The following is a 20577-nucleotide window of genomic DNA, read 5'->3' on the forward strand; positions in this document are numbered from 1 at the left end:
GCTGAGTTGCAGTAAGCACAGCGTTGGTCGATGACTGATAAGGTGCTGTGCTGATGTCACTGAAAGCGGAATGCTCTGAAAGCAATAGCTTGCAAAAAAGACTTTTATTAAAAATTTTACTACAATATATTTAAAATTGTATCACTTAGGTATGCAATGTATTATTCGCAATCCAAAAGCTTGATGTAGTTGTTTAGATGCTGATCAATTGAAGCAAAAGGTTGAAAAGAGGACAGTAATTAAAGGCAGTAACTTATTTGGCATATGAATGAACTGTACTCGACCATCCTCTAAGTGTGTTTACTGTGCTACAGCTTCGCAGACGGTTACAGTTTATGACCATGAGGTGCATTCCGACAAGTTTGTGGCATTCGGCCGACTTTTCTCTAATTGCATCGAAGCCATACCGAACACCGGCAGGCGCAGTGTCAATGAGCCGAACAACCGGTTACCAAAGGTGTGCGAATAATTCGTTTCGTCTTCGACAGTTTGATTATTTCTTGTTGCTTTGATTCATTCTGTACCGTCCGTCCGTTCATGGAGGCTTTCTCTAACGGACGAGCTGCAGTCGAACCTCGTTCGTGTGTTGGTAACCGGAGAGGACAAATTTACGACGCTCGGGTCCAAAATCGGCCGCAATCAACCCGTATATGTAAGTGTCCGCAAAGCGCTTAGTTTCGCTCGATTCACCACCTAGTGAAGCGATAAAACGCACAACTAATTAACCGAGTTATTTGTAAAACAGCTTGCCACCGTCACGCCATCTTCGCCACGAGCGCTGTTCGTTTCTTGCCGGCTGCATGCCGTGTGTGCATTTTGGGCTGACAATTCCCGTAAACGATCAAAACCGATGCGACACACTCGATCTGTCTCCTCGCTAGCGGTATCGCACCATAATGTTCCCGTCGGCGGGAAAGTGCAGCTGGATAGCAATCAGCACCGAACACTTTCATCGTTCGAAAACTGGCGAGTAAGAAAAATGTCGCCCGAGTTCGTTGTCACCGAGTCGTTGAAGTCTAACGTTTCGCGAATGCGGAATGTACGACACGCAGGGCCCGAATGTTTTTTCTTACCTTAAATGCAAGCAACACAGTGTGCGCACACATACAGACGGCATCAAACGGTTTGTCTGCAAAACCGCAAAAAGGCTGCTAAACGCCACCAAAACGCCGACAGAAAGAAAAGCTTGCAAAATGCTTCTCCAGTGCCCGAAAATGTGCCCGACTGTGTTTCATTCCCCTTTTTTTGTTTTGAGCGCTAAACTTCTCTAAAGGCATGGCCGCAGTAGGATTGCGTGCGAAGCTGTTGAATGTGAACGAAACAAACCAGCCTGTTTGTTATTATACACTTTGGTGGATCGTTTCGCTGCCACTGTTGTGGTGGTGTTGCCATGAAAAGCAGCACCACATTCTGGTACCTTCAGGATCACCACCCATTCCCACCTTCACCCCGTAGCCTTCGTTCTTACCATCACCATCATCATCATCATCCCACCGACGGCGGTGTAGAAGCAACAGTTTGCATAGCGCATTGTATGTGCGGCGGCATCTAGTAGTCCGTCGCATGGTTCGTTCGAAATGACTTCGTCCCCATATCATTTTGTTCGTATTCTTGGTCCATCCCATCTTCGCGTTCTCTCTGCGGAATCTTTACGGAAGAATCGTTTTACTCTCGCCCGGAAAGATGTACCACTCAATAATGAAATTTCAGCCAGGGGTTGGTGTGTACTTGCGAAGGCACGTGGAAGATGCGCCCAAACAGGTTAGACCGACGAAACAGTGCGGAGGGCACTGTTTGCAAACTCGAGCCTGGGGCTTCTTCACTGCGCGCATCCACCCAAGGTGCTTGGTGAGGGCTTCACACAACAACAACAAAAGAAAAAGAAACAAAATAAAACAACACCACAAAACGCACCCGAAAAAAGACGCGACGAGCATAACAATGTAAAAAAACGGAAGAGCGTTGCGTTGTTTTAAATTTTTACCACTGCCTCTCCACGTTCTCTGCAGCAACCCATGATGTGTGTGAGTGTGTAAGTGGCCTTTAGAACTTTGGCAATAAATTGGCCAAAATGTTGATCGCGGATTTCCCACCACTTTACACAGAGAAGAAGTATGCGCCTTTGCGTACGCGGCACCGCGGTGTACTCGTTTTGCGCACGATCGCTTCAGCAGATCAGCTTCAGAGATACGTACAGGGGGCGCGTTGTACGTGAAAAAAAAAAAACAATGTGCCTCGTAAAACTTATAACTACATTGGTAAACACTTACCGATGTTGACGATTTTGATACCCTCCACCTCGAGGAATTTGAGCGCGACGGACACATTCTCCAGCTTCTGGCTGCGGAAGGTGGGCCGCTTGTTGTGTTTGCTCATGCGCTTCTGTGACAGGACCTCGATTAGCGCGATCAGCCGCAAACCGTCGGACAGGTCGCTCTCGAGATTGGCAATTGTTTGGTTGATGATCTTCAGGTGCTCATTGGCCCAGCGCGTGAACGTGTTTTGCTGTATTCGCTTCCACTGCGCGTCTTCGGCCAGGTCCCGCTCCGCTTCCATCTCTGCCTCCTCGTCCGCGTCCGGATCGTCGTAGTCGCGCGGTTGCTGCTGCTGCTGCAGTTCCTGGTAGTACTGCGAGGTGCCCTAAACTCCCCCCATCAATTGCATGGTTGCAATCGAACCCAAATTTTATCGGGTGAACGTAAACAATAATAACAATAAACAGCAACATGGAACGGAAGACACAAAAAGAAAGGAAAGAAAAGAAATATAACTATTAGCGCATGTATTTTTTGTTTTGAAAAATCTTCTGGTCATATTCTGGAGCGAACAGAGGGAAAGAATTAGTGTTGCTCTGCGGGAAACATATCTGCACAAGCGGTGCAGGGAGAGAGCACAATGAAACGTGGCGTCGTTGCATGGCCGTTAGGATGCATGCATTGGCGGCATTTTTTGTATTATCCTGTGGATGGCGTCGGGTTATTGGGATATGCAGGAGGAGTTGATAATTTATAGCCTTTTGCTAGTATTAATCGACATTACGTTATGGCAGCAACGTTGCGGATTGTGTTAGCATTTTTAAAGATTTCGTGTTCACATGCTGGCGAAGTGGTTCGACTCTGGTGAACCTGTTTTTAATATAATTTTTAGTACGCTGCACAATTAAAAATCCACAGCAGGATTCTTTCGAGAAATGAAATGATGGAGAAAGTTGTTTGAGTGGTTAAAAAATACCGAACGCACTGCTGCTAAGGTGTTACCGTATGATTCAAACAATAAACCAAACATGATGCCACCCATCCTGTATGAGGATGTTCAGAGTTGGTTCGATTCAAAGTATGACGAATCCTACGACTGATTCACAAATGTAGAATTGACACAGCTTTGTAGGCATACTTTGCAAGGTGTGTTGACTCATAAAATTTACTCAAAACGACCGCGCAAAATATGGTAGATTCAAACAGGATTTCAATCGAAATTAGTGACTCAACGGATTACTTCATCGCAATTGATCGAAAAATTGAATCCGAATTATTATTATTATTGTGTATTGTTCAACGGACTTAAGGCTAATTCTATATTCTATATTCTATATTAAATTCTGATTTCCAAGCAATAATTTATACAATTATTATCTAATGCTTAATGAGTTCGCGAGATTAGTCCACTCTTATAAAATCCTGTTTTTGGATGTTGATTCGATTATAGATGTGATAGTTGTGATAAATACATTTTTCGCGTCATAATGGCTTATGTTTGGGGGCCTAAATGTGTCTCTTGTTCGAAGAACTCTTTCCGATGGCTTATAATATATATTCTCTAACAAACAGGGAGCATCAATGTCATGTTTTAAAATTTTAACAATAAATGTAGCCTGTGCAACTTTTCGCCTAAAAGCTAGTGTTGCAAATTCGGATTTTAAAAGTATATTTTTAACAGCCTCGTTATACTGAGAGACGTTCAAAATTTATTACTCGTCTTTTCTCGATTGCAACATGAATAGGGCCCGATCCTCGCAATCCAGCCCTTTTTATTGCCTTGCTGGTGGCGCCCTCTCCCGTCATTTCTTTTAAGCTCCGATCCTCCAGATGAGCAGGTTGTGTCAAAAAACTTTGACAGCTAGTGATCGTAAACCTAATAGATAACAACGATCACGATAGCAGCGCATAGTCCCGACCATGGCACATTGCGAAGCGCTAATCTACTAAACCTGCGCTGAATCGTCTCAAGTCTATTGTTTCATATTGTTGTACAGGGTGCACAAGTTATCGAATTAAATTCTAATACAAAATGAACCGGCGAAAACACACGGGGTCCTTAAAGTATTTCGCATTGCGTGAGACAAATTCCAACATTCTATTAGGCTTGTGCAGAACTTATTGGTTACCTGTAAAACAGAATGTCTGCCGCCACGAAAGTAGCATATTATCAGAGTTTGCAGAACCGTATCAAAGAAGACATCATACTGTTGACCGCGTGTCTTTGGCAAATGATCGATGAGCGTGTGTTAATAATGTTTTTCTCCTATCTTTCCAACCGCTTAATCAATCCGGTGATGGTTTATCGTTTCAACATTCGCGTCGCTTATATGACCGACTTTCCAGGTTTTGACAGGTTTTGAACGGGAGTTGATTATCTTTTTTGTTGAACTGTTTCTCCCCCCCCTTCTGGATGCATATTTTTGCGATAAAGAAACCCAAACTACTAAAGGTGTGCGGGTATTTTTTTAGTGCCACCTTAATTCCAACCTCCGATGTGTTTCTTTCCCTTCTATCGCACACTGTCCCTCTTTCTTATGATCCAGGTTCTTCTTTTATGGGAAGCGTTCCCATGCTATTTTGACTATAATTCACTTTGTTCCGGTACACCCGAAGCTCCGCAGAAGAGCAAGGCCAACGCAAAACGGTGGTTGTGTGGTTGTTCCGCATTTAAACACCGAAAAATTGCCACCGGAGCAAACCTTTGCAGGGGTGAGAGTTTAGTGATGAGATCTAGCACAGAATGTGTTTTTAGCTTTCAATGGTTCAGCAATTTATGCTCGACAAAAAAAAGGGCTAATTAAACCAACGAAGCCGTGGCATCCGTGGTTGTTCTAAGGAAGGCATCGTGACAGAGGAGTGGTCACAATTTTTGAAGGTGGTAAACTTAGTTTGTCAGGCACTGTACACGATGGTTCTTCAATCGCTCTCCCACAGATTCCGATCACATTTTGTTCATCTCTTCGCACTATGGTGTGAGTGTGTGTGTGTGTGTGCGTATGTGTGTAAGAATATACATTTTTATTGTCCTCCCCATTCCTGAGATCCTGTTCTCGATGGCTGCGAGCAGAGCTCGACACTGGACAGAACAGACCGTGCAACCGGTCCGTGGTGCTAAAGTATTGGAGCCACACACGTAAGCCCACGGATCGGCGGGATAAAAAAATGAATCCCAACCCCAAAAGACCGTTCTTTATCTTTCACTTTCTCGAACCTTTTACATCACGTCGAATTCCCCGGTGGCTCCGGTGGCTTTTCAGCCTCCCGCAGAAGTTCGAGCCGTCTCTTGTTGTTTCCTCTTCACTGCACAGAACGAGCCACAAACACATGCACACGTGTCGGAAATAAATTTGCCCTGCTCACCGGTAATCACGTTCCCGAGGCCTGCATAGAACGATCAGTAAGCTCCGTGGCATTTTATCTCACTGCAGCTTTCTTTTGTTTGATTTTAGCCTGTTGCAATAGGCATAATCTGAAATCACTGCAGATGGGGGCACCAGCACCATGTCAAAGCCTCGTTTTTGAGCCCAGATCACTTCGGTTCACCGGTAAGTAGTATGTGTTTGTTTACCTTTAGCTCGCCAGCTGCTGCCACGCAGATTGTTGATGTTTTCAGTAGCTGATAAAACGCGATTCACCTGCTTCTGCGCACAGAAGTGATACGACACACATACAGACCGATCACAACACGAATGGCACTAGTATCTTTCACCCCACTGAGCTACGCAACCGAGCAGTATTGATTGGACAACAATAACCAGGATTGATGATAGCACCATCAACTGCAATGGGTCAGGCCGTAAACGCGCCACAGCGCAGGAAGAAACGCTCGCGGGCTTCGGAATGCGGGCGTACGTCTAGCCAAGTGCGTCGGTTCGCGCTGCGCGGCTCGTTTTGAATGAAGAAGAGAGAGCAGAGAGCATAATAACAGCCATCAGGCTGCAAGATACCATCACACAATGGGCAACGGCCACACGAAACATGGGGTAAAAATCGTACATATTAACAAATTAGTATGTTCTATGCTTACAGCAAACAGCGTTCATGCTCATTGAGTTTAGTATGAAGGAAATTTAGTTTAGTATGATAAAATTCTCGAAACAACGCAAAAAGGGCGCATTTGCAAATTTTTCGTTGATTTACCAACTTTATTTGTTGTTTCGTAAAGCAAATCAGCATTGCTTCGGCTTCTGGACTAAAACAATCAAGCATACATTATAAATCGTTAACCAAGTCTACAAAACGATTGTTTGTAACGGTTACAGAACAATAAAGGTTATGTAGGAACATTATGTAATAACATAATATTTAGCAACATGAACATATCCAAAAATACCAAAAGCTCCATTAGTGTTTCTTATGCTTCAGAAGTTTTTAAAACGCATCTTTTGATAACGTGCATGAATTTCAATGTCCGTTATTTATTCAAATTTTGATTGAATAACAGAATCTTATGCTTTCGGCGATTAATCATTTGTTTGCCCATAGTGCGTTCTCACGCAATGGCTTTGGTCAGCATTGGTTTCATTTTGCCATTTCCGGACCTTCATTCCTCTGGCTCTGCAAGGTTTCATCCATATACGAATGTTTTTGGCTTGTAGGGCACAACACAAACAGTAGTTGACGAAGAAACGTACGCGTGTAGTTTTTTTTGGTGAATTTCACGAGAAAATGTTGAACAAAAACTAGTTAATGTTGTTATATTCAGATTTTCTAAAGTAAATTACGGTACAATACACTTTGTCAAAGTGGCACATGTTAAATAGTAACAAGCAGTAATAGTAATTCGTTAGTATATGAATATTTCTTAGCATAGCAATATGTAGCATTCAATAGAGATTTCAATTATTTGATAAAAAATACACCACAAAAAATTAACTAAACTAAGCTAAGCTAGTAGTGAAAAGTGAAAAGTAGTAAGACTGATAAGATGAATGGAAGGTGATAAAGACTGATAATACTAAGCGAGAAATGTTAATTAAGAGTGTAAACCATATTTATATTATATTGTGCAACGAAGTTTTGAACTGAAGTTTTGTCCTTAAGTTTCCCACTGTGTTAAGCTGAGCGAAGATTTGGTCGACGATACACTAATTGACTAAATGTAGTCGGTGACCACACAAGCGTTATTCAGCATGTTATTCGCTTGATAATTTTTGCTAGAAATGTTGTCATTATACAATTGCACATGAACCTTTTTTTTATATAAGTTGAAAAGTGTTTTGCAGTTATTTGTTCTAACACTCATTATATTTGTTTCTATGGCTTAAAGAGACTTTGAATTCCAAAGGATTTCTTTCGTCTGAGTTATACATCTTATGTCAACGTTTATCGTAAGTTGAATAATAAAAAAATCATTTAAAAATAAATAATCATACGATGATATTGAAATTTTGTGCATTTAGCTATATTTTTTCGAGGTTTTTGGATTATTTAGTAAAGTAAAGAAACTCAACAAACTCGCAATAATTAATTTACAAAGTTTGTCTCACATGTCGATCGAATTTATCATTTTCGTTTATGAGCACCACAAGTATGCATGATCTTTGATGTAACCACTGTGAACAGATCATTCAACTGTTTTCAATTCATCGCTTACACTGCACACGTGTTACAGTGCACGGTGCATAAACGCGCGGTTATGGGGCCATATATTTATCAATACATTTTACCATCATACTTAAATGCTCATTCGGCAAATGATCAACAAAAGTCTAGCTAGTTTTAGTAACAAACTGCTGCTTTATTTACGATTGCTTCCTCTGTCTGATTCTGCTTTTTCCAACACGTAAAGTAGTTGTAGAACAGAGTTATTGTTTTTCTCACGAAATATAACAACCTGTTCTTCTGTCAAACACCTACGCATGCCCTTCGCTGTCGGTTCGGGTAGGATTGTGTTTTATGCCGACGTTTCATTCGACACCTAGTAGCTGCATATTTTGCGACTAACAACCAGGACGCAGATGGTGGCCTGTATTTTTGTGGTTTTAATCATTTTGCGCGTTACTCACGATGGTGATTCAACGCAAAGCAAACGTAACGTGAAACATTGGGTGATTCTGCTTTCCGTGCGTTGTGCCGCTGTAGAAAATACGGCTAGCAGCTGATTCACATCTTACGAATATGTATACAGTGGAAATGTTTCCGGTAAGCAATGTTACGAGTGGCGGTAAGGAGCTTAACTTGGGCATTTGCTTGGAAGAGAAAGAGGTACCTGATTAAATGGTCGCCCGAGTGAATCGAACACACATATTAGCATTTTTCCGATGAATCCATTGCGGAAATTGATATACAACGCCGTATTCACTAAATTTGGGACACGTGTAATTTGTCTGTTTTAATTGTTCAATGTGCTTTTTTTAATTCATTTCCATGCAACTCAAAATCATCCCTAGAAAGTTGACATTTATATACAATCATATATTGTATCAGAAAAATGCCGAAATGGAAGATTTTTCGTATGCATGATTTAAATAACAAGTTAATAAGTCTGTTTACAAGCCTTGACATAATATTAGAATTTAATGAAAAATAGTTAAGTTAAAATAGTTGAATGAAAAATAGTTAATAGTTAAAAATAGTTAGTAAATAAAATGCCTAAAACCTCAAAGCTTTCAAAAATACTCCAATTGTATATTGCATAAATCGTTAATAATCGGCTGAGTATACTTTCACAGTGTGGAGAAGGAAATGGCTTCAAACGAATGTGAATTGTTCATTAGATTAGGCTACCATTACTTATGAGCCATATGTCCTGGCTATTCTTTTCTGCCCTCTGTTTCTGTTCTGTCTTGTGTTAACGTCAGAATGAATGTAGATGACTTGATGACCTTAAAAGTTGTATAACATCATGAGTCATGGTTTAAAACTAAGCAAATATGTATCACAGTAGATTAGCAGAAAACAACAACATGATATCAACGGAATATACCAAGTTCATAGAAGCCAGTCCCTTTCACTTCTTTTTAAGATAATCAATTTGCATCCCAAAATAAGCGAGGCCATCCCAACTGAGTTAAGCTTGGCTGTTCCCCAATCATCTTGCTAATTGGCGTATAATAAATAATTGAACATATACCTGCACTTGAACATCCATGTTATCGGTGAAACTGGTACTTTTGTCGTAATACAGGAAGAGGTAAAGTGACTGGGTGAAGGGTTCTGAAGTAGTGACAGTTGCAGTCGGTGATCCGCACTGCTGAGGATCGCTTCGGTAGTAGTGTATGTGGAGAGAGTGGACCTTCGCGGTGGTGCTGGGTCAGCAGTTTACTTTCTTGCCCGTCGTGCTGTGTATCGCCGATCACTTGAGCCAATGCGCACGCTACACGCTAAACATTACACCAATTACACAGTTGTTTGAATGATTCACGCCGCGGGAAGGCCGTTTGCCAGGCACGTGTTTTTGGTGTGGTTGTGTGTGGGATGAAGTGTCCGAAAATAGTCGTGTTATTATATTGTTTACATTAAAGTATCTGCAGGATGCGCTCTTTTCACAATTAATCACACGGTTGGATAAAAATAAACAGCAATCAATCTGAAGAAAGAGAAGAAGACACAACGAAGCATGCTATCACTACATGTCAAAAACACATGTTACGTTTTTTTTTCAACAAAGACTACAAAAATGCACAAGATAATCGTGTAATGTGAACAGAACAGCGTTTAATAAACAATAGAAGGATCCGACACGCGCCATGACGTAGGGCTGGGCTTTGTTATTCACCATCCCCCTCCACACAGTGGAATATGGGTGTTGTATGTCCTGTTCCGGAACATTCCTGAATATCACTGTTTAATATCCAACGGACGGGCCAGGATGGTATATTTAGTCTGTGGAACGGTTATGCTGCTAAAAACGCTCTCACACGCACACGTACAACTGCGCAACAGCATCACCAAAAAACAACTTAGCACCAACAGTCGTGGGTGGGAAAACAGAAAAGAAAACACGGAAAAGGAAGAGTAGAAGGATAATTTACAACCTTTCAGTTGCGCCGTTCCGAGGTGTGTGTTTTCGCGATGGGTATTGCACTGATCGTCGATATTGCGAGCGCAACTCTCTAGTCATTTACCAGTTCGTTCCTTTAATACGACACAAAGAACACATTTTGGAGCACTGTTTCGATAGCATCAGCAATAGGGGTTGCACTTGCTCGAGGAGGAGAAGGTCGTTTTAAATTTCGTGTTGTTGCCTTTGAATACACTATGGAAAAAAAACACTCACTCACGCTTCTCCTGTGTGTCGGGTGAATGAAAGTGCACGCGATTCACTGTAGCACACAAGCCACGATCGACACTTGTCTGACGTTTCCATTTACACCCTAAGCGCAGGGGATCGAAGATGGCGGTGCAAGGTTTAAAAATAGCTCAACCACTCTGTTTAACCAACCAAGCCCTACTTCCTTCTTCAACATCTTGAGACGACCAACCAAAAAAAAAAAAAAAAACAAACGGATCCACACTTAAGCGATCACGATCGTGAATGAATCATGGGATGGTTTATCGAAAAGCAGATATCTTTCTTACCACGTCAGAACATTCACGTCTAAATGTTCACAGCCTTTTAACCGATCAATGAGAAAGATAAATTTACGCATCTACTACACAAGAGGGAGGAGTTTTCACGTTGGGTTGGGTGTAGCAGTAACGAACTACTGCAACAAGGGGTACCATAAAACAGGTGAGCTACAAGCGAAACTGCATCCGATTACAAGACATGACGGTGCGGTGCATATGGCTTACGGAAGGGCTGCTATTTTTGGAAAGCGATTGTTTTAGATGCATTCAGAATGCGAATTTGGCGGTGCTGTTGTTTTCACTCTTTCGCTTCCTTCACTTTCAGCAGCTCGCGCAGATGAGAAGCAAGTGTCACTTGCGGTCATTCGCTTTCCTTAGCAGACATTGTTTATGTAGCTAATTTTGCATAAGGGATGTTGTGGTGATAGAAAAATCAGCAAAACATATATTTCTCGAAGAAACGAAAAATACACACTAGTTTTTTTTTAAACTCAACTATGTAATAGGGTAAAGTTATATAGATAATTATTTATATTAAATATTTATCCCATGGAATCCTTCCTGCTTTATGATCACTTAAAATATACTCCCCTTCACACCGTGATGTTTCAAGTTCATCGAGATGTTCTTGACCAAACCTCCTAGAACCGCAATTCTCACTCCATACTTCGTTTCATCGCTCATAACCCGTCCACGGTGCTGCGTGCCGGACAGTGACGGCGGACGAACTGTTGCCAAATAACAGCTGCCCTCTGGTACCGTCGTCATATGCCAGAAAATATGTCAATGCTAAGCATTTTTCGGGTGCCAAATTGGATCAACCTTCCCTGCCATCCTCTGTCTGTCAGTCTGGAGGGTGGATTTTGTCACTGGCCGCAGATCTCAGATGTCGGACGGTGAGCGTTGGAGTGTCCTGTCTCTACCTGTTTTCCCGGCATGGTCCATAGTTTTCCACCATTGGCGAAAAAATATTTCCTATTTTTTGTCTACGACTTTTCGTACACGGTTTGCAATAGAGTGCGAGTGGCACACGCTCGCGCAAATGGCAGAACGGGAAAACAAACAAACATTTGTGAGCGCATAAAATTGAGAGCAAACCGTGCCCGAATACCTCACGCACGTGCATTCGTGTGCGTGCGATGCGTCCCTTTCTCTGGGCAGTGCTCCCGTTGGCTCTGCCGTTTTCCACCGGCATTTTCCCATGCGGAAATCTGAAATCTGCTGAGTGAACCCGTGTGACCGAACACGAATAGAAAATGAGATCCTCACGTTCGCAAAATACTGTGTGTGTGTGTGTGTGTCTGTGGAAAACGGTGTGTTAATATCATACACGTTGATTCACTTTTGCACCGTTCGGTTTACTCTAGCCGTCACTGATCACATTGATGGCGAATGATTAGAAGAATGGGATCGCTTGGTGTGTAATCGTAAATTTACTTTCACTTTAATTCCCGAATAGAATGATTGTCCTTTCCAGTGGTGTAATTTGAGTGTTTTACGATTTGATACCGCTTTCATAACACTTGCGTCATCTGTCATTGGTTGAGATACACAGAGTACTGCCAGGTGTACTGCTTCACTTCACTGCTAATACAGAAACCGTATCACTCGTATAATAATGCGTCAGAATAACTAAACATTATGCATTATTGCTCTTTTAACACAACGTGACGTGAGTTTTCCACTTGTAAGATCACCTGAGCAGAAGCGATGTTGCGCAGCGCATCGAAGAATGGCCGTTCTGTGCAAGTTTGTACTAAAGATCTTAAGCGCGTGCTTACCGATCGAACCGACAACGTTAACTACGGTCTGGTTGCATCTGTGGTGGGTAGTGCCGGTAAGTGAGAGTAACCGTCGCCGCTTCCCTTCCGGTAGTCCGTCGATCCGTGCTGGTTCGTTCGCACATTGGTCGCGGCGCGATTGGATAAATAAAGTGTTGTTATGCCTTGAAGCTACTAATACACGCAGGAAACAGCCGATCGTGTGCGTTATCCTGCTTAACGCGGTACTGTTTACATCATAGACAGCAAATGTTTAATATTTTTAAGCAACAACTATTTGTCTACCGATTATTCATAAGCTCTGTACATAACCTTATCTCTATAACCTTTATAACAGGGTCTGGTGTTAGTCATCAGTTTTATTATTTTCCGAAGGAACGACTTTTATGTGTGAATAATTGATATTTATTGCTTAAAACCAAATTTTTATACCTTTTGTGAGAAATTCTCACTAGAATACTGGCTGTGACTTTAGGAGTTTCACGGAGGTTTAGTTGAAATATTTCATGAAACGTTTCCTTATAATTACTGCAATTTATTTCATGAAGCTATTCTCACTTAAATTTTCCACGCCTTCATTATGCTCTGGGAAGGTAACTCATTACGAAAATCAGGGTTGATTATAGGAATATTATTTTCAGCAAAATATAACGATTTTGTCCAGCGTCAGTTTAAACCCGTCTCACTGTGGTAGTGCAGTTCCTAGTGTACCGGTATTGGGTAAGCATGCGCAAGGAGCGGCGCCTGCGCCGGAAGGATACCTTTTACACTCGTGTACCTACCCTACCAATACCTACAAAACTGCTTGTTTCCACCACGCTGGTGGTTGGGAAAATTGTTTACCATCCCGCGCGCACCGTTGATCCGTACCTCCATTCGGGAAAATGTGTTGGGGAAAATTTGTTTACCGACAATGCTGAGTTTTGCATTCGTTTGTTCGTTCTAGCGCCACTCGCAGGCGCACCCTTCCGTTCTGGGCCCATTTTTCCGACCGAGACCATCCATATGGTGGTGTATGTGTGCGGCCGTTTGTTATGATCGTGATCGCGCGTGCAACCTCGCCATGCGTCCCTGACAGTTTAGTCGATCGTAAAAATTCGGATACATACACACTGTGTGTCTGGTTTTACGCCAAAAAAGGCCATTCCATAACCGCACTCAACGTGACAGCATGGCTTTGCGCTAATGGATTCATCGCTTGGGAATAGGCCAGAAGTATGCCAACGGCTGTTGGCTCGTACCCCCAAAGAAGCGTGTGAGATGAAGCCTTCGATCATATCGGTTCGTTTTAGGTCGCTACGGGCAGGGTGCTAAAGGATAGGACAGAAAACCTTCGCGCAGAAATACGAATAAAAAATAAAAGAAACACACACACACGACTCGCCACCATTCGTAATGCCGTAAAAGGCAATGAATCTTACCTGGCGCGATTAACGGTCAGTACGTTTTGTTGCTCACAAGCTGACGCGTGACCTCCGGCGCTGTCAGTGTCGACGGTTCGCGGAAGCATGACGCGAGAGGGAAGAAAAGCGGGAGATGCCTCGCTGCTCTACAAACAAGGCGCCAGATTGTCACCCAGAGAGGGATCCAAGGAGGTTTATGAATATTGCGATGGGCGCGTCCTCGGTGGAGCTGATGACCGGTTTGAGAGTCGGTGAAGGATGCACTGTATGTGCAGTTTTTGGTGTAAACGGGAATGAGTGCCTGGCTGCGCGATATTAAGCTTGCAAATTATCAAAATAACTAAATGCTGGAAAACAAATGCAATAATTGCCTTAGAAAAGCAACGTGACATATGTTTTATTTCTTTATTTTCAAGCAGGGAATTTATATATCTTGCTTGCCGAAGAGTTAAAATGTTTTTTAATGAAAGAATTGTAGCTCTGTGACTTCCCTCCATTGTTAAGCAAGTACGTTTGGATGCTTGTTTAAACAATATCACTTCTACTACTGTCGAACGATGTATGTGGGGCACGAATAGGTATTGTTAGATTCGTGTCTTGGCGGTTTTGTCCTTCAAACAGGGAAGGTAATGATCAGGGACATGTTTCGCATGAAAATGATATGCTGTTGTCGCGGAGGCCTACAGCAATACATCAACAACCATATTACAACATGTTTAACAACCGGAAGCGTTGATGATCGATCGTAATGTATCTTTGTTTTATCGGTGTGCCTTGACATAGCAACATAAGCTTTTGTATGCAAATTGAATTCAATATATTCAGCGACAAATGGTTCGGAGAGTAATTTCCTGTAAGTAGTTCGAGTTGGGGAGCGATCTGACGAGTAGCAAATCCATTTCATGTCTGTTCTTCATATGCAGAATTGTTTATTCAGCTAAGGACGAATAAAAAGAAAGTAATATTACGAATATTGAGGCGAATCCTTCACTGTAGTGTCATAAAGAAGAAGAAAAGATAAGTTATCGTACAGCATGTAATGCATGCGTCGAGCAAAACCAGTGAAACTGATGCAACCGCATCATGAACCGCAGTGCAACAGCACTATCTTGCAGGCCTCCTTAGACAGTATTTGGCGTTCCAGTGATCGATCGAATCGATGGGCAACGAAGAAAGTGGAATTGTGTCTCCTCATGAGAAATTTAAATCCTTGAGTATCGTTAACCCATCCCATCCCAGCATTTGAATTTCATGAGCAAAGATACTCTTTTCCAAAGAGCAGTATTGATTAAGATACAGAAGTATGCAACAAGTTTAAAAAGATATCAGATATTAATTGATAAAGTGCCTTTAGTGCCAGTACCACTTTGTAGGCCATTTTGAATGATCATGGTTGGAGTTTTGCAGCGTGCTAAGTCAAAATGTGAGCATAAATAATATTAAAAAGCAGGATTTTAAAAGATTCGATTTTGAAAAATCTGATTTTGTCTTCTTCAGATATCACGACTTCTGAACATTTAAGAATGACATCTTTCCCCAGCTCCGATTTTGAGCCATTTATAGATGGACTACAAGCCAGTAATGATAGTATTTTATACCCCTGAAAGATAATAATTTAAGACAGTTTTGGCCAAGTTTCAACGCCTTTGGGTGTTTTATGATTTGATTCCACGGTAAATATATCTTATACAATGTATATGTTTTGAATGGAAAATGTTTCGTAAAGATTTGTAAAATGATTTTCGAGAGAATACCCCTTTTTTGAATATTCGTTGCCTGATTGTTTTAATATCATCGAACATTTAATAGCAAACTTTCCCTTACACTAACCGATGGTAAAAATGAATTCGCCTGAACATTTTTACGTTAAATGATTTTTCTCGCGTTGTTATGAGCCTGGAGCAGTATAGTGTAGTATGTAGATAAGTTAATTCTTTAACTCTGGGCTATTATAAAAATTAGAAGTTTACTCAAAAGAAGCACACATTTTTCTACATAATGACACAAAGCAATCTATACAGTTTTTGTGCAATTAACATGACGCAGATACCTTAACCGTAGAGTTGTCAACCAAATTTACACACGTAACCTGGCAACTGGCATACTCGGGTATTCCGTTTGACGTATACAATTAACGGTTTTCGTAGCTAAACAATGCATTCTATTTATTTATATTCTTGCAAATCTTTGTAAATCGGAATGTTAAATGAATATAGGACTATAATGCAATATTATATAGATTTTTTTATATCACACATATTACAATATAAAAAGAAACAAGTATTAACATTCGAAACAAGTAATCATTCGTATATTCGTAAGAAATCATTCGGGGATCATTCGTAATTAATGAAAAAATAAAATGTAAATATAAGAATTGTATTCAAAATTACTCGCAACTACGTATTGCTTGAAGAAATAACCATTATGGACGTATGGTTTGCCTCTGAGTTAGAAGAGTGAAAATGGAATTTAATGTACTCTTCACAAGGTTTTGAGGAATGTTAGACGTAGCTTATCTTGTAGGGAACTTTGCTGCATGCTGCTCGTAGATGGAAAAATTCAGAAAAGCAATTGCAACGTGAAAAGACTTTCACGTACAATTATATTTTTAATTTTATGTAATGTATTTATTTATAATTAAATATTTTTTCTAGACTTTTTGTTGCTTCCCAAATAGCTAAATTGTTCGAAATCGTACTGTGACGCTGCTTGCAGGTTGCTCTACTGAAAACCGAACCCTGTGTGACTCTTGCGGCCATTTAAACCGCACGCGGTACTCAATGGGAATACAGGGCTTGTTATTGTTCACTTAGTGGGTCGCGATGGAACTTTGCGGTTTGTTGAGAAGCACACGGTACTCGATGGAATTTTTGTTACAATATGATAGCTCTACTGTCAAATGACGGCTCCGCAAACGACGCCATTCGTTTCGGGGAGTTGTAAGTGAAAATAAAATGATTTTAAACCGCGTAAAGGTGTATTGAATTGTAAACGTGCTGGATTCCAATTCACTGTTCCTTAGTTTCTACCGGTGCTATTTTAAACTCCGACCGAGGAAGAAGCCCTTCATCTGGCCAGATTGCTGCTGCAAATTCCTTCATTGACTGTCATTTCCTTCAAATACGCATTCTATTGCTCCAGCATTTGAATCAGAGCAAAAAATCTATCTTCCACAATAATCTACGGGACGCCGTTAACAAAAACAGTGTTGTTTGCCATTTCGATAATTACACAACAGAACAAAAACAACTCAAACACAAGGAATACACTAAAAAAGACAGCAATTAAAAAAAGCACACCAAATCAATATCTCCTTTTTTTGTTTCGTTAGAACGGCCTGGCCGTATCGACGAAAAACAATATCTCTTAAGTACCTAAAAAAATCGCAACATATTATTGCGCACTCCCATTACGCAACATTTTGATGAATCCTCGACAGCGGCGGATCAAACGGTAGGCGGAGCAGGCGGTTGCCTAGGGCCTCGCCGTGTTGGGGGCCCCAAACAACTTGTGCCGATTATGCGATTTTTGGAAATTTAGCAGCAGAGTTAATTTATAGCACAAAATCTAATTTAAAAGGTAGAAAATTGGCTATTCTTGGTTAGATAATTTTTTTTATTTGATTAGCTATATCGGCCCAGTAAAACGGCTACGCAAGAAAAGTATGCAGTGTACTCAAACTCCTACTTCTTTATCGGCACGACATCTTCAGGATGTTTATGCCTACCATTTCTATTTTTTTTTACTTTATTTACCCGTAGGATAGTTAGTGCTGCGTACGGAGGTTTGGTGGTCCAAATGAAATTTTTCCGTGGTCCTGTCTTGTGCAGACCGACTGCGCTACCAATACACCATCTGGCCGCCCCGTGAACCCTTATATGCCCTTTTACTTCAACCTGTTCACGTATTCTATTTCTTGAGCGGGATTTTTTCATCTGTTCGTAAATGATCCTACCGTTAGATGCTAGAATAGAAACCATGCTTGTTTTCACTTCCACAATATTCGCCAGCTATTGCTATTGCGACACTCGTGGTGTGGTATTGTTTTCTCTCCCCGATTGAACCGTGAAAATGTCCAGCCTACATGTTTCGAAACAGTATTGTGGTGGAGTGTTGTGTTTAGTATTTCGATTGTCACAATTTCTGCAAGTTTGCAAGCCGGTAATGATGTTATAACCGACACAATCTGTCAGTGTACTACGACATAGCTAGCATTGTCATAGAATATGAATAAAATCATATTGCAATCATTAGAACTATCTTTTTCGTTCGATATTACAACTACTATTCCTGTCTGTCTGGAATACTATTTCTGTCTTTCTTGAATATTACTTATTTGAAGTTGGATTGTACGTCCAGCTTATGTCCACCCATCCCAAACTGTCCAAATACTTCATCATATCCCCGTGTAGAATACTGTTCAAACTACATTGTTGTAATCTCGGTAACATTTGCATCGTCGTTCGACTTAATTTGCTCTAAAATGTTCAATTCTAAATCCATACGGTTGAAGATCATCACCGCGAAATCGTTGATCTAAATTAAAAAAAAGAACATGAAAAAAGATACTCGAAGAAATCAGGTATGCATTGATTTAAAAACGATGTCCATTGTGGTCGATATCGTGCGTGCTGAAAGTGGTCTCGTTTTTTTGCATTGAAAACTCAGTATGTGTGAGAAAAAATAGTGAGTGCTTTGTGGTGTTGTATCCTTATAATTTGCTAGTGACTATTCAATTGTGCCTGAGGAGCACGTAGGGTGTTTCATATTGATGTAAATGTGTAAATGTGACGAAATGATCGCAAGTGTCTTTACAATGACCGAAGAGGTTCATAATTTGCAAGAAATTCGGCCAAGAAATCGGTCCAGAAATTCCTGGATTTCTTGGCGCACGGACAACCGACCTAAAATTGGAGCATCAAACTTAATACGCGAAAATCAAGCGAACGATCGAAATTGACATTAATATGTGCAGGGCCACGAGAGTTGACAAATTTGTCCAATGACCAAATAAACTGGGCAACTGTGAAAACCACTATACCGTTGCCGCGCACACTATTGTTTTCAGATGTCCGATACCAGGAGAGCATGTTTTTCCAGAGGTGACATCTGCAGCTTGGGACAAATTTGCCCATCACAATTGCTATTGCATACTATCAAACCCGTGAGAACGATCGCTAATAAGAAAGATCAATAAAACGGAAAGCATTTTTCATCTCGCTCAAACTTTCCGTCGGCTGGTACGAAATTCCATACAAAACCAGCTGTTTTCCGATTTTCAATACCAGGAAAGCATCCGCGGAAGAGGTAGCACCTTGTACAGCAATTTTGGTCGAAAACCGCCGAAAGGTATGCAATGATTAAACACTAACTTTCCCGTTGGTCGAGAAAAATTTCTTCTAAAACTACCAGTTTTTGATGTATAGTACCAGGAGAGCATCCACGGAAGAGGTAGCTCCTGGTACTGCGCCGTAAGGTATGCAATGTTTATACACTAACTATGCAACCAATTTTCCGCCGTAAGGTATGCAATGTTTATACACTAACTATTCAACCAATTTTTCGCCGTAAGGTATGCAATGTTTATACACTAACTTTTCATACAAACCAGCTGTTTTCAGATTTCCGATAACAGGAGCGCATGATGTTCAAGAGGTAACATCTTCCATCCCCCTCCCCCCCTTCACCATCAAAGATGGCAGCCAAAATGGTGGCCAAGATGGCGGACAATATGGCGGCCAAGATGGCGGTCAAGATGGTGGCCAAGATGGCGGCCAAGATGGTGGCCAAGATGGCGGACAAGATGGCGGACAAGATGGCGAACAAGATGGCGGACAAGATGGCGGCCAAGATGGCGGACAAGATGGCGGACAAGATGGCGGACAAGATGGCGGACAAGATGGCGGACAAGATGGCGGACAAGATGGCGGACAAGATGGCGGACAAGATGGCGAACAAGATGGCGGACAAGATGGCGGACAAGATGGCGGACAAGATGGTGGACACAAGATGGCGGCCAAGATGGCGGACAAGATGGCGGACAATATGGCGGACAAGATAGCGGACAAGATGGCGGATAAGATGGCGGACAAGATGGCGGACAAGATGGCGGACAAGATGGCGACCAAGATGGCGGCCAAGATGGCGGCCAAGATGGCGATCAAGATGGCGACCAAGATGGCGGACACAAGATGGCGGACACAAGATGGCGGACAAGATGGCGGACAAGATGGCAGACACAAGATGGCGGACAAGATGGCGGTCAAGATGGCGGACAAGATGGCGGACACAAGATGGCGGACAAGATGGCGGCCAAAATGGCGGACAAGATGGCGGCCAAGATGGCGGACACAAGATGGCGGACAAGATGGCGGCCAAGATGGCGGACACAAGATGGCGGACAAGATGGTGGACACAAGATGGCGGCCAAGATGGCGGACAAGATGGCGGCCAAGATGGCGGCCAAGATGGTGAACAAGATGGCGGGCAAGATGGCGGACAAGATGGCGGACAAGATGGCGGACAAGATGGCGGACAAGATGGCGGACAAGATGGCGGTCAAGATGGCGACCAAGATGGCGGACACAAAATGGCGGACAAGATGGCGGACACAAGATG

The 20577-nt window shown here is 41.9% G+C and overlaps 1 protein-coding gene across 3 annotated transcripts in view; it reads right to left on the reverse strand.

Annotated features, from left to right (window-relative positions):
• Positions 1 to 2590, reverse strand: part of LOC128299112 (filamin-A) — a 44632-nt gene extending 42042 nt beyond the window's left edge. For 2 of the 3 annotated variants that reach the window (XM_053034979.1, XM_053034977.1), the window contains exon 1: positions 2271 to 2573. In XM_053034979.1, coding sequence (XP_052890939.1) covers positions 2271 to 2556 — 286 coding nt within the window. In that variant the 5' untranslated portion in view covers positions 2557 to 2573. Of the gene's footprint in view, positions 1 to 2270 lie in introns of all 3 variants that reach the window. The other variant, XM_053034978.1, reaches the window with a different exon arrangement.
• Between the last annotated feature and the right edge of the window lie 17987 nt (positions 2591 to 20577).

The sequence above is a fragment of the Anopheles moucheti genome, chromosome 2 (genome assembly GCF_943734755.1).
Source record: "Anopheles moucheti chromosome 2, idAnoMoucSN_F20_07, whole genome shotgun sequence".
NCBI classification, from domain to species: Eukaryota; Metazoa; Arthropoda; class Insecta; order Diptera; family Culicidae; genus Anopheles; species Anopheles moucheti.